At 47.4% G+C, this 14,946-nt stretch overlaps 1 protein-coding gene across 10 annotated transcripts in view; it reads right to left on the bottom strand.

Moving 5' to 3' along the window:
* TEX14 (testis expressed 14, intercellular bridge forming factor) overlaps positions 1–14,946 on the bottom strand; it is a 120,134-nt gene that overhangs the window by 42,374 nt on the left and 62,814 nt on the right. For 9 of the 10 annotated variants that reach the window (XM_036082750.2, XM_078064648.1, XM_078064654.1 and 6 more), the window contains exons 1-7: positions 13,946–14,073; positions 12,087–12,223; positions 8,565–8,646; positions 7,168–7,298; positions 5,943–6,056; positions 4,763–4,886; positions 777–955 (exon numbers count right to left, since the gene is read on the bottom strand). In XM_036082750.2, the coding sequence (XP_035938643.2) occupies positions 777–955; positions 4,763–4,886; positions 5,943–6,056; positions 7,168–7,298; positions 8,565–8,646; positions 12,087–12,223 (767 nt within the window). In that variant the 5' untranslated portion in view covers positions 13,946–14,073. Of the gene's footprint in view, positions 1–776; positions 956–4,762; positions 4,887–5,942; positions 6,057–7,167; positions 7,299–8,564; positions 8,647–12,086; positions 12,224–13,945; positions 14,112–14,946 lie in introns of those variants that run through there. The other variant, XM_078064697.1, reaches the window with a different exon arrangement.

The following is a 14,946-nucleotide window of genomic DNA, read 5'->3' as shown; positions in this document are numbered from 1 at the left end:
CCTTCCAGAGCCCAGGGACAGGAGACGGCAGGTACCCCCAACTCTCAGGAGGACTTTGACTCCTGCCAAATGGAAAATGAAGCCCACCCACCAACCCTTGAATGAGGGTGTTGTTTTTGTCTCTGCCCCCTCACTGCGTCGAGCCCCTCGAGGGCAGGGAATGCCCTTGGTGCCCACGCAGCCAAGTACCTGGCCCAGGAGTAGGAGGCGTGACCAACTGTAAGGCTCATCAGCACCCATCACCTCTCTGTCCTTCCAGGATGCACAGCTACGACACATTTCCCAGCCTCCCTGCAGTGAGGAGGAGACTACAAAGCGGGAAGCAATGATATAGCCACTTCAGGTTGGCCCCCTAAATACCACGTGCCCCTCCATGCTCTCCCTTCACTGACCAGCAATGCAAAGACCACAGTGGGGGACTGAGGCTTGGGGACAGCAGAACTATGATTGGGAGGAACTTGGAACACAGTGGGTGCCTCCCTCCAACACACACACTACAGGGCAACGTGAGTGAGAAACACACCTTGGTTGTGTTAAGCCACTGAAAATTTTGAAGTAGACAGAGCATTTACACATACTGGCTAATAGGGGCCCTTGCTTGTTAAATGTTTATTAAAATGAGGATGTCTTGAGCAGAAGCAACTTCCCCAAAGTCCTTCTAACCTTGGCAGACAGGGCAAGGCATTTGGGAAACCTCTTTCCCCAGTGATGAACAATTCAGCCCACCAATGAGGAAGAGGCCCGCCCAGATCAGATTCTTTCTCTACAGCACCTACCTTTCCATCATATACTCCAGGTTGGTTAGCCTTGCTTCGCCTGTGGAGACGATGTGGATGGCATAGGAGCTGAGGGAGCGGTGGATAAACCCCCGGGAATGTAAGTATCTCAGGGCATCGGACATCTGGAGCAGCAGGTGCACGATCACCTCCATGTGCAGCACGGGGAACTGGGAGCGCTGGAATCAAGGGATAAAATGGCCAGGAGCAACAGGGCTGGGCCCCGGATGCGGGAGAATGCTTTGCAATTTCCAAAGTCTTTTCAGTTGATCCTCACAGCTACCCAGAATCCCCATTTTACAAATGGGGAACCTCACGCTCAGGGAGGTTAAGTGACTGGCCTAAAGTCCCATTGACCCAGGGCCCCCCGGCTCCAAAGCTGGACTCCTTTCCTTGAACTGAGCTACTTTACACCACAAAAAACGAGGAGAAAATTCTCAAAGCCTGGTATGTGTCTCCAGGGTGGGCTCACCACCACCATCCCACCACCAATGAACCTGCCCTGCACCCCCCCATTCAAGCCTGTGCTGCCGGGAGAACCTGGAAGCCTAAAGGACCAGTCCAGCCCCTGCCCCAGAAAGATGACTGAACCTAAGAGGAAAGAAATTCGCTCACACCAATGTATCTGGCTGATTAAAGTCATACTGGTCTCTCCCCAGAGAAATGGCATTCTTTTGAAAAAACAAACAAAAAAAAAAAACAAAACTTATTATTGAAGTATGACTGACATACAATATTGTATTAGTTTCAGGTGTACAACACAGTAATTCAAGAATTCTATATGTTACATAATGCTCACCACGGTAAGTAGAGTCACCATCTGTCACCATACACTATTACAATATTGCCTACGCTATACTTTCATCTTCATGACTTATAATTTTATAACGTTAAGCTTGTACCTCTTAATTCCCTTCACCTATTTTGCCCATCCCCCACCCTCTGGCCCTCTGGCAACCACTAGTTTGGTCTCTGTATTTATGAGTCTGTTATTGTTTGTTTGTTTGGTTGTTTTTTTAGTTTCCACATACAAGTGAAATGATATATTTGTCTTTCTCTGTCTGACTTTTTTTTTTTTAAGATTTTATTTATTTAGTTGACAGAGAGAGAGGGAGAGCACAAGTAGGCAGAGTGAGAGGGAAAAGCAGGCTTCCCGCTGAGCAGAGAAACCGATGCAGGGCTCTATCCCAGGACCCTGGAATCATGACCTCAGCCGAAGGCAGATGCTTAACAACCCAGGCACCCCTGTCTGACTTATTTCACTTAGCATAATATTCTATTTAGGTCCATCCACATTATTGAAAATGGCAAGATTTCATTCTTTTTTATAGCTGAGTAATATTCCATATGTGAGATATATATCACATTTTAATAATTTCACATTATATATATGTATATACATATATCCTATATATTATACATACATATCATATTATACACATACATATATACACACTCACATATATACATCTCACATCTTCTTTACCCATTCACCTGTTCATGGACACAGGTTGCTTCCATATCTTGGCTATTATAAATAATGCTACAATAAATATAGGGCTGCATATATCTTTTTGAATTGGTATTTTCATTTTCTTTTTTTTTTTTTAAAGATTTTATTTATTGGGGCGCCTGGGTGGCTCAGTTGTTAAGCATCTGCCTTCAGCTCAGGTCATGATCCCAGGGTTCTGGGATCAAGCCCCACATCAGGCTGCCTGCTCTGTGGGAAGCCTGCTTCTCCCTCTCCCACTCCCCTTGCTTGTGTTCCCTCTCTTGCTTGCTGTGTCTCTCTCTGTCAAATAAATAATAAATAAAATCTTAAAAAAAAAAGATTTTATTTATTTATTTGAGAAAGAGAATGAGCAGGGGGAGTGGCAGGCAGAGGTAGAGAGAGAAGCAGACTTCCCGCCGAGCAGGGAGCCTGATGCGGGGCTCCATCCCAGGACCCTGGGATCATGACCTGAGGCAAAGGCAGACACTTAACGACTGAGCCACCCAGGCACCCCAGTATTTTCATTTTCTTTGCATAAATACCTAGTAGTGGAATTGCTAGATTATATAGTAATTCTATTTTAATTTTTTGAGAAACCTCCATACTATTTTCCAGTGGTTGCACCAATTTACATGCCCACCAACAGTGCACATGGATTCCCTTTTCTCCACATCCTCGCTAAACTTGTTATTTCTTGTCTTTCTGATTCTAGCCATTCTGACTTGTGTGAGGTGATATCTCACTGTAGTTTTGATTTGCATTTCCCTGATGATAAGTGATGCTGAACATCTTCTCATGTGTCTGTTTGCCATCTCTATGTCTTCTTTGGAAAAATGTCTATCCAGGTCCTCTGTCCATTTTAATGGGATTATTTGGCATTTTTTGTAGTCAGTTATATAAGTTCTTTATGTATTTTGGATATTAACTCCTTATCAGATATTTCATTTGCAAATATCTTCTTCCATTTAGTCGGTTGCCTTTTTGTTTTGTTGGTGATTTCCTTTGCTGTGCATAAGCTTTTTATTTTGGTGTATTTCCAGTAATTTATTTTTGCTTTTGTTTCCCTTGCCTGAAGAGACATATCCTTAAATATGTTGCTAAGGCCCATATCCAAGAGATTACTGTCTGTGATTTCTTTTAGGAGTTTGATGGTTTCAAGGCTCACATTTAGGTCTGTAATCCATTTTGAGTTTATTTTTGTGTATGGTGTAACAAAGTGGTCCAGTTCCATTCTTCTGCATGTGGCTGTCCAATTTTCCCAACAACATTTGATAAAAAGACTGTCTTTTCCCCATTGTATGTTTCTGCCTCCTTTGTTGCACATTAACTGACCACATAAGCGTGGGTTTATTTCTGAGCTCTCTATCCTGTTCCCCGAGTAAAGGCTTTTTTTTTTTTTTTAAGATTTTATTTATTTATTTGACAGAGAGAGACACAGCGAGAGAGGGAACACAAGCAAGGGGAGTGGGAGAGGGAGAAGCAGGCTTCCCACCAAGCAGAAGCCCGATGCGGGGCTCGATCCCCAGGACGCCGGGATCATGACCTGAGCCGAAGGCAGACGCTTAACGAATGAGCCACCCAGGTGCCCCAGAGAAATGGCATTTCAAGGTAATGGCTTCATCAAATGACAAGAGAAGAAAGGGGAGGGATGGGGAGGGAAGGAGAAATAACACTAATAGGAAGTCCTCAGGCAGGAGGAATGGCTGGCCATTTTGGGGAAGGACCCTTCCTGGAGGGTCTCTTCTCATTCTTGCCCAGGGTCTTTAGAACAAAGTCATGGAGAAAGAAAAGCAAATGCTTCAGAACCTCTCTGAAGCCACATCTCAGCCCAAAGCACACTTCTTTAGGGAGTCTGTGGGCCCTGGAAGACGTTCCCATAAGAAAATTTGAAAAGTGAGAGGGAGTGATACAGGTCTGTATATAAACAAACCTCTATCTACAGCAAAGGTCCTGAAAGACACAAGTGAAAATACAGGGAATTAAAGCCAGGGGTTGGCGCATCTGGGTGGCTCAGTTGGTTAAGCATCTGCCTTCAGCTCAGATCAATGCGGTGGAGCCTGCTTCTCCCTCTCCTTCTGCCTGCCACTTCCCCTTCTTGTGCACACATACTCTCTCTCTGTCAAATAAATAAATAAAATCTGTAAAAAATAAACAAACAAATAAACAAATAAATAAAGCAAGCAAGTAAACAAGCAAGCCAGCCAAGGGTTGCCTGATTACAGTTAGCTAGAAATGCATCTGTTTGTTTTCTAGGTCTGTTGAGTTCTTAGAGTTCTGATGAAAAAACAGGAGAGACAGCAATAAAATTACACTAGTTCCAGCCAGGTGCTTATCAGCCTTAAATGGTGCATATATAGCCCTAGAAAGTAAAGAATTAGGAGGTTTATCTTCCCTGCACACATTAATGGAAATTTCACTGCTGGGGTAGGGGAAGAGGGCAGTGGGGAGAAGTGGGGAGGGCAGCAAGACAAAATCCCCGGAAACAGCCATTTACCCGTTCGTGGAGGACACCGAACAGTGTGCCGACAGTGATGCGCTCGTACACAAGGCGGGTCTTCTCTAGGTCCTGGGACAGGCACACGGCCATCAGCTGCAGCAGGTGGGGGTGCCGGAGCTTGCTACAAAACAAAAGCAGCTTCAGATGCGGCAGAGGGAAAAGAAGATAGGAGGAAAAAATGAGCGCTTTCCTTCCTTCTAGGCCCCTTGAACACATTCTAAACAAACAGCATTTGTACATTATGTCTTTCTAAGAAAACAGGATGGGTGGGGGGAGAAGGGGGTAGGGAAATCTATGGCCTCTCACTGATCAAACCCTGAGGACTCAAGAGTCACCAGTAACAACGACATTGTCGCCAAGAGCTACTGATCAAGGCACTTTACACACATCATCCACATCCTAACAACCACCTGTAAGAAATATATATATCCTTATACTCATTTTCGAGATAAGGAAACCAAGGTCAGGGAGATGTCAGGAACTTGCCCAAGGTCACACACCCCTCAGTCTCATGTCAAAGTCCACATTGTGTACATGCGTCCTTCCAGCTTCCTTGGGTCCCTTTACACTGACTTCCCCAAAAGGAAGAGGCTGGCCTCTGACACACTTCTTGCAGGGGTTGGGTGGCCTACTCAAGGAACCAGGTCCACTCACTCAGCAGTCCCAGAGTGAAACCATGAATCAAGATCCTGCCTCAGCAAGAGCTGAAGGGCTGACCCCGGAGCCACAGGAAACCCAGGTTACTAAGGTACACCCTTGGGCATGTCCTCAATGGCAGAGCCTCAGTTCCTCAGTTGTGTGGATCTCATGCACAGCCATGGTCTGTGAAGACAGGACTATGCATGCTATCCTGATGGGCACAAGGCCATAATGGGGAAGGGCCTCATGGGGCTGCTGAACGGGAGGCTGGACCATCAGAGACACGGGTTATGGGAAGTCAATCAACTAACAGAATTAAGCCATCCCCACCATCCCCACCACTCCGGCTATTCATTAACCCCCCTTCTTTCTCTTGGTAGCCCTTGGAAGTCAAATGAACCCATTCTAACAGTCAGGAAATACTGAGGCTGAGGGGAGCTGGTCTCCACACCCCAGGGACAGTACTGTATAGCCCTGAACCTGGGTCTGTAAAGAGACCTGGACTGTAATGTACCAGGCCCCTGGACTTCCTTCTCACCTGCTGTGCTCCTGCTCTGCAATTAACAAGTCAGCCAGCCTAAGCCTGCTGCAGTGAGGGTGGGTGGGGAGATGCAGCTCCTTCACTGTGACCCTGCTCCCGTTCCACACCAGGCTACAAGGACAGGAGAAAGTGTGAGCAGCAGGGAGTGAGCAGCTCTCCCAGCCGAAGACCAGAGAAGTGGTATTACAAGAAATCTATAAAGCGCCCCCAACCCTGCACCCTTGAGTCCTCCCTCCGCCTCCCCTCCTCCCCCTATCCTAAAGCACCCTGGGGAACTTAGTATAGGTGGCAAGAAGTCACTGAAGGATTCAAGGGAGGAAGTGACTCGATCAGGTCTGCATTTTAGAAAGATAACAGCACCAGCAGTGTGGGGAATGGTAGGAAGGGGTGTCAGAGAATGGGGGGCTGGCTAGGAGGCCAGTCTGGGTGAGGGATACCAATGACTTGGACAAAGACCACAGCAGTAGGACAAAGAGAAGGGGGGACCTGGCTACAAATCTGTGGCACAAGCAGGAAACAAGGGTGTATCTGTAAGGGACAGAGGGCCGCAGGAGGCTGGCAGAGGCCTTTTTGGAAGGGTGCTTCTTTGAGGCAGGGAAGAAGCATCCAGGTTCAAGGAGAGCAAGAGACCTTGGGCAGGACAACTCTGCCCAAGGCAGGACTGAGAACACCCCCAGGACTTTTGTCATAGCCAAATCCCCTTATTGCCGCTCCTGCTGCAGTTGGCTGCCGAGAGCTGCAGCTGATGCCTGTTCCGGCTTCCACGGAAGTCTTGATCAATACCCTCTGGCCTAAATCAGAGGCCAGACAGTCACCACTAGGCTTCCTCAAACTCTCTAGAAAACCGAAAGGTTAGAACAGCATCATGAGTCATTCTCAATGGGGTGGGGGAAGAGGGGATGGAATCTGGCAAGGTCTGTAGACACTGGTTGTCACAGTCACAACTGTGGGGGAAGGGGGTCAGTAGAGGCTGCTACTGGCATCTAGTGAGTAGGACCAGAGATGCTCTTAAACCTCCTACAATGCACAGGACAGCCCCCAGCGACAAACAATACCAGCCACAAACATCAGTGGTGTCCAGGTTGAGAAACCCTGATTTAGACATCTGTTCTTCATGTTTCCTTGTGTTGGAGGAGAAAGCCTCCACACATAAGGGAGTCACATGAAGCCCACCCTTCCTGTGGGACTACGTCAGACCTCCCACGGGCCAGCTTCTGCTTACTTGGTCATGATCATGTAGGGGCCACTAAAGAAAGAGAAGGTAGGCTCATCATCAGCTTGAATCACTTCCTTTTCTCCAATTACTGGGAGAGATCCTAGGTAGGCCAGCTGTGCTCCCCCTGTGAGATAAAACTGAAAGCAGAGCACAGTGTCAAATCAAGGGGAGAAAAGAGGAAAAGTAAAATGCCCCAAGAATCTTGTCAGTCAGCTAAAATAAAAATAGGGGCTACTGACCAACCTGCTGAACTCCCCTATGCCCTGGACACTATTCTTTAATTTGTATTCTCTTTAATCTGCCCAGAAACCCTGCAAGGTTGTAATATTCTTTCTCTTTCACTATTGAGGAAACCAAGGCTCATGAAAAGAGGTCAGACGCCTGTCTGAAGTACCAGGCTGAGGCTCAGGCCCCCACAGAACCCCAGCCCACGTGCGACCAAAGCCGACACTCCTCCCCCGCTCCCCACCAAGGCTGCCTTGGCACAACCAGCAGACGTAGGCCTAGAGACTAAACTGTCAGCAAGCAGCACCCAGACACCCAGCTACATGCCCAAATGTCTCTCTCTGATGGGCAGAACCAAGAACCTAAAAGATACTATTTTCCCTCAAAACATTTCTCAGTTCAAAATCTCAATTCCTTAAAGGCATTCCAATAAAAACTTATGGAGGGCAAGTCAATCACAAATAAGACCCAAGGGGAGAGGGGTGGGCGCCTGGCTGGCTCAGTCAGAAGAGCCTGCGACTCCTGATCTCTTGGACTCTTGATCTCTTGATCTGCGGCTCCTGAGTTCAAGCCCCACATTGGGTACAGAGATTACTTAAATAAATACATAAATAAACTTAAAACACACACACAAATAAGACCCAAGGGGTCAGTGTAGCTCTCTGCTTCTCTTCAAGGAGACAAGTCTGGGGCCCTCACTGGAATTAATTAAAGGATCATTTTCTAAACTCCCCAAAAGTAGCATAAGGTCATTCAAGGGAACTTTCCAGGGCTTTCTCCATTTTTCAGTAAGGACAGAGCACTGAGGGGTCTCTGTTCTGCAGAAGTGGTAAAAGAAGGGGCGTCTGGGTGGCTCAGTTGGTTAAAAGTCTGCCTTCGGCTCAGGTCATGATCCCCGGGTCCTGGGATGGAGCCCCGCATCAGGTTCCCTGCTCAGCAGGGAGTCTGCTTCTCCCTCTGCCTGCCACTCCACCTGCTTGTGCTCACTCTGTGTCGAATAAATAAAATCTTTAAAAAAACAAAAAACAAAAGAAGAAGTGGTAAAAGAAGAGAACTACCTCTCTGGAGAGGATAAGGAAGGAAGAGCTGCACAAAGTTGGGGGTAGGGGGTCAGAGCCAGGGCCAGGTGGCTCTCCAGTTGGCCCTGCAAATGCTGGGTGTCCCCGGCAGCCTCTTACCTTCCCAAAGCCAAAGCTGTAGATATTTTGCGCAGAAATGACTCCAGCTTTAAGCAGACGATTAGGAGAGCCATTGGGGTTTCTAGAAATAGTTTTAAATGGAAGAAAAGTTAAGAATTAACCACCCATATCCAGAGGAACAATGCTGAACCAAGCTAGGAGAATGTGTAGTTCATTTTGTCTTGACTACTTGACTTTTTATCACGGAACTACAGATGATATAATAGCCAGCCTATGAGAGGGCCCTGCGATTTCTACCTCCTGGTAATCCTGCCTTTGTGAAACCCCTTACAGGTCAGATAGGGCAGACCTATTAGCCCCACTGGACACTGAAGAAATGACAGAGTGGTTGAATTCCAAGGCTGGATCCATCAGGGCTTCTGTTCTGATGACGCTCCGATTACCTGCTCTGAAGGAGGCCAGCTGCCATGTTGTGAGGACACTCGAGCAGCCCTATGGAGAGGCTCAACACCCTGGCCCAATCTGTCAGCCATGGGAGTATGCCATCTTGGAACTGGATCCTCCAGTCCCAAACCTTCAGATGATAAAGCCCCACCTGACATCTTGACTACAACTTTGTAAGAAACCCCGAGCCAGATCCATACAGCTAAGCCATTCCCTGAGTCCTGACCTACAGAAATTGTATGAGATACAAACATTTATTGCTATTTGAAACTCCCAAGTTTGGGGAGGTTGGAGGGGATTAATTCAGATGGTCAAAGCTGGAAAGAATCAAAACATACTTTATTCAACTTTTATTTTTATAGATGGGACAAATGAAGCCCAGAGAGAGGGAACCTGTTAGCCAGGGGTCACAGAGCAGCAGGAGAGACCAGACCCTGAAGCTGCTCATTCAGCCACTGCTCTTCCCATATACCACACCCAAACCAGCACCTGCACACTGGGACCCCCATTAACTGAAGGTACCTTGAAAGGAGTGGCTTATTTCTTTCGCTCCCAGAGGCTGACACAGTGCCATGCATGCAGCAGGTTCTCAGTTAATGCTTTCTGATTCAGTAGTTTGGGCTCAGACTGAAGAACAAAACATTCTGCTACTGCTAGACCCATGTTCCCTTCCTCAGCAAATGGCAAAGGAGCTACGGGTGACAGTGTGCACTCATCCTCACCCCATGTGAGCTCTGTGAGGCTCCATGTGCCCACTTTTCATGAGAAGTAAATTCTTTGACTTCTGCTTTCGGAAGTACTTCCAGGCTTTATCTCCTTGGCAACTCAGGCCAGGCTGTCCCTTCCGCACATTAAGCTGCTAGGAGGTTAAGTAAAGATCTAGGGGACAGCAACTGTTTCCTGAGCAGGGGAACAGATTTTGAGGTGGCAGCAAGGGCAGGCCTCCACACTGGGGCCGCCCGGCTGTGTGAGTGGCTCTTCGGAGGGCAGAAGCTCTGTTTAAGCAGGGACCCGGGCAACAACTGCACTCAGATCAACCCCATTTCTTGCTCTTTTCCCTAAATTCCTCAGGCCATGTCTATGTAAGCTCAGCTGGGTGGAGGGGAGAAAACGGACTGCCCTTATCTACAACCATACAATCATCCGTTCTTCTCAATTGTCTTTCCCCCAACCAGGCTCTGAGATGTAAACACGTACCTGTGAGGAATCTTATCTGACATGGCCCCACTCAGATCTGAGAGGCCAATTCTTATCCCACGGACTCACATGGTTTCTTTACATTAAAAAAGGGAGATGTGTGTACTTCCACTCTACTTTCCGTTAGGCACTCTGTGGTCCAACCCCATAAAAAGAATAACGTTTCATCTAACTGTAAAATATGAGAGACGCAATTTTGAAGCTCCATCTTTCTTTCTGACTAATGAACTCCTGAACTGGGACAGAAGCAGCAATGGTTTTACAAGAAGTTGCCCATAAAATTCAACAGAACAAATGGTATTCACACCATAAAACTGTTGGTATGAACTTTAAGACAGAATAGTTAACAAATACCTACCAAGAACAGTTCCATTTGATAGCACCAATAAAATAGGGAGCAATTAAAAACAGCTCAAGCAGTTAGCACCAGTTAACAGATTTTTTTTTCTCTTCTTTATCTGTTATATAATTACCCCCCCCTTCTTTCTCATAAAAAAGACTCAATTTCCCTACTTTTCTGCTGGCTACCAGAATCTGTGCTCCCTGGATTGCAATTCTGAATTGCAATTCTGAGACCCCCAAATAAAAGGCCTTTGTCTCTTGTTCAGTTTTACCTCCTTTTCTCAGTTGGCAGTGTTCAGTCTTATTAGAAACAGGCAAGAACATATATAAATAAAATCATTACACACTGGGACAAGTCTCTCCAAACTCTGAATGAGGGAGCTCCACACAAGGGGGAGTGGCAGGGGCAGGCAAGGAGGTGGCAGGAGTTGAACCCAGTAGGGCCTCCAAGGTCAGATAAGGGATTTGGGAGTTTATCCTGATAGCTATGGAGAATGCCCTAAAGGGTTTTTAGCAAAGAGTGGCACAACTCGATTTCCATTTTTAAAAGGTTGTTCTAGGGGTGCCTGGGTGGCTCAGTCGTTAGGCGTCTGCCTTCGGCTCAGGTCATGATCCCAGGGTCCTGAGATCGAGCCCCACATCTGGCTCCCTGCTCAGCGGGGAGTCTGCTTCTCCCTCTCCCACTCCCTGTTTGTGTTCCCTCTCTCGCTGTCTCTCTCTCTAATAAATAAATAAATAATCTTTAAAAAATAAAAAAAATAAAAGGTTGTTCTAGATGCTGACCCACAAGAGTGGCAGCAAGAGGAGCAGTTAGGAGTAACCAGTCCTCAAGGGAATTAACTCATCTTTCCTGAGAAGCCAGTGATATCCAGCTCATCGGAAGAAAACCAGGACTTGCTCAGGGCAGGACAGAAAGAGGGAGACCATGAGGGTGTGACAAGTCTAGAGACCCTGATTACAGAAAGTCATGCCATCAGAGAAAATTAAAATGGAAAGGATTCTGTGCATACAAACCCTAAGTCAATAAAGCCCTAAGAATTTAAAAGAGCTAGGTAGTTAAGCATGGAAAGAAGCCTGAGGCCCACCTCCAGTGATGGGGGCAGGGAGGCTGCCCACCCAGCTAGCAGCAGATCTCTCACACCAGCTTAAAACAGCCTGAGGAAGGTAAGTTAAGCATTCGTGTTTTGCAATCTTGGGAATAAAGGAGCCTTCTTTCCATGCTTTGGGAGATGACACAAAGGTCAGTTGGCTGCTCTACTGAGCAGGAGTTTTCTGCTGAGCTCCTCAGACCTGAAAAGTTCTTTGTTAACCACTAACCTCAGGGTGGTTCCCACTAGAGCCCAGAACTCATTTCCGTGCCCAACCCCCCACATTCCTGCATGGGGGCAGGGCCGCCGAAGGTGCTCCTCTGGCCACTTCTGCAGCGGCCACATCTTCTCTGTCAGAGTTCACCGCTTAGAGTGGGCCAGATGCCAGATGGGACCAACGTGGAGGAACCTGGGTGGCCCACGTTGCAGGGCTCCTACAAGGAAGGCTGGGGTGATGCCAAATATCCCACTCTGTCAAGGCAGCACTCACCCCTGTATGAGACCGCCAAACCGGGGTGGGCCGCAGATGAGCCGCTGAGGGGAGTCGATCTTCTTCAGGAGGTCATAAGAGAAACCCTGTATGATGGCCTGCATGTGTGAGGCACAGCGCTGCATGAACTCCACCATCTGCAACACACCGCGGAGATGTTCAATGCTGCAGTGAACTAAGAGCTACCCTGGCCTTCAGTGGACCAGGAACACTCTGACCTGAAAGATCTGAGGAGCCAGGAGCCCCTGACAGGGAAATCTGTGGAAAGGATAGGGCCCAGGTGATTTTTTACAAGTGTGGAAATGTTTCCAGGGAGGTGATTTGGCAATAATTTCCTCCAACTCCCTGTTCCTCAAAAAGTTGAAAATAGAGCTACCCTACAACCTAGCAATTTCACTACTAGGGATCTACCCCAAAGATACAAATATAGTGATCTGAAGGGGCACAAGTACCCCAGTGTTTATAGAGCAATGTCCACAATAGCCAAACTATGGAAAGAGCCCAGATGTCCATCAACATGTGAATGGATAGGGGCGCCTGGGTGGCTCAGTCGTTAAGCGTCTGCCTTCGGCTCAGGTCATGATCCCAGGGTCCTGGGATCGAGCCCCGCATCGGGCTCCCCGCTTGGCCGGAGGCCTGCTTCTCCCTCTCCCACTCCCCCTGCTTGTGTTCCCTCTCTCGCTGTGTCTCTCTCTGTCAAATAAATAAATAAAATCTTTAAAAACAAAACAAAACAAAACAAAACATGTGAATGGATAAAGATGTGGTATGTATATACGATGTAATACTACTCAGCCATGAAAAAAATGATATCTTGCCATTTGCAACAACATGGATGGAACTAGAGGGTATTATGTTAAGCGAAATAAGTCAATCAGAGAAAGACAATTATCATATGATCTCACTCATATGTGGAATTTAAGAAACAAAACAGAGGAGCGGAGGGGAGGGAAAAATAAAACAAGATGAAATCAGAACAGCAGATAAACCATAAGAAACTCTTAATCATAGGAAACAAACTGAGGGTTGCTGAAGGGGAGCGGGTGAGGGGATGGGGTAACTGGGTGATGGGACATTAAGGATAGCACGTGATGTAATGGACACTGGGTATTATGTAAGTGAGGAATCACTGAACTCTACCTCTGAAACCAATAATACATTGTAGAATCCAATCTACAATCTATATGTTAATTAACTGAATTTAAATAAATTATTTTAAAAAGGAAAGAAAATTTCGTCCAACTCCCTCCTTCAACAGATGAGGAAACTGAGGCAGAAGGAGCAAAATTACTTGTCCAAGGCCAACAGCTAAGGAGTTGGAGAACCAGAGGGAGGGAATGGAGGACTCTGCCCACCTCCCTTTTCCCTCCATGTGCCCAGTATTGTGCCTGCACTTTATGCTTTACATTTCTTATGTTATTTAGACCTCATTCGAACACATCACACCTGCCAGTGTGTGGCCTCAGCAAGTTACAAAATGTCAATGGGCCTCAGATTCCCCATCTGTAAAATGGGGACAATAACAGTATCTCCATGACAAAGTTGTGAAGATTAAATGACTTAATATTTAATTAATTTAATTCAGAACATTTGATGTGTAGTAAGTGCTAGTTAAGGGTCAAAATTACAATTATTCTCCCTCCTCACTGAATGGATGACCAAAAAGGTTCACTAGATTTGCCTGAGGTTTTATAGCTGTTTAACCTGCTTCAGCCCAGGCCTGTGTATCCAGTGCCAATGGCAAGGCCACTGCCAGCCCTGTGCTGTCCCCACGATCAGCCCCTCCCTGCCCCCTGGGCTCCTGACTCCCAGCTCAGTGCTCTGCCTCAGCTGTGGCTACAGAGCAGGCCCATCCTTACCGCGGTGCTGCGCTCCTTCCCTGCCGTCAGGGCCCAGGTCTGCGGGTTTCGACCCTTCTCGTCATGGAGTCGAAGATCACCCCCTGCATCCAGCAGTTTGCTGAGGATCCACTGATTGCCTGAAAATGCTGCTGCGTGAACAGGAGTGCTGCCATCGAAGCAGCGGCTGGAGGGGGAGGTGTTAGTATCAGTGTCCGTAACACTCTTGCCTTCCGCAGAGTGGGGTGGGGGGCAGTCAATGGGTGACACAAGGCTCCCTTTCTACAAAGGCAACCTTTGGGAGAAGGATTATAATACCATTTGTGAGGCTGTGCCAACAGGAGCTTTATACACATCCCCTTTTTCCATCCTTACCTCTACCCTTCAAGGTGGTATCATGTTCCAGTTAATAGATGAGGAAACAAAAGGGCAAAGCTGAGATTCATACTCAGGTCTGGGTCTGGTTCTAAATCTGGTGTTCCTTTTCCCATTGCCCTTTGATACTGGCTGCTCTGAAACAATTTCTTCACGACTATAGTGTCCTGGGGTCAGGGTGGTGAAGCACAGCCCAACCAGAGACCATCCCTCTCTATCTCCCAAGTCCTACAGTGGAGGCCCGCAAAGCCCTAGCACCAGCAATCTGATTAAGAATCCACAACTCTGGGGCGCCTGGGTGGCTCAGTCGGTTAAGTGTCTGCCTTCGGCTCAGGTCATGATCCCAGGGTCCTGGGATCGAGCCCCACATCGGGCTCCCTGCTCTGCGGGAAGCCTGCTTCTCCCTCTCCCATTCCCCCTGCTTGTGTTCCCTCTCTCGCTGTGTCTCTCTCTGTCAAATGAAAAAATAAAATCTTAAAAAATAAACAAAATCTGGGGCGCCTGGGTGGCTCAGTTGGTTAAGGGACTGCCTTCGGCTCAGGTCATGATCCTGGAGTCCCAGGATCGAGTCCCGCATCGGGCTCCCTGCTCGGCAGGGAGTCTGCTTCTCCCTCTGACCCTCCCCCCTCTCATGTGCTCTCTCTCTC

This window comes from Halichoerus grypus, chromosome 2 (assembly GCF_964656455.1).
Source record: "Halichoerus grypus chromosome 2, mHalGry1.hap1.1, whole genome shotgun sequence".
NCBI lineage: Eukaryota > Metazoa > Chordata > Mammalia > Carnivora > Phocidae > Halichoerus > Halichoerus grypus.
Note: the sequence above shows the minus strand (reverse complement) of the source record. Positions and strands in the feature narration are given on the sequence as shown.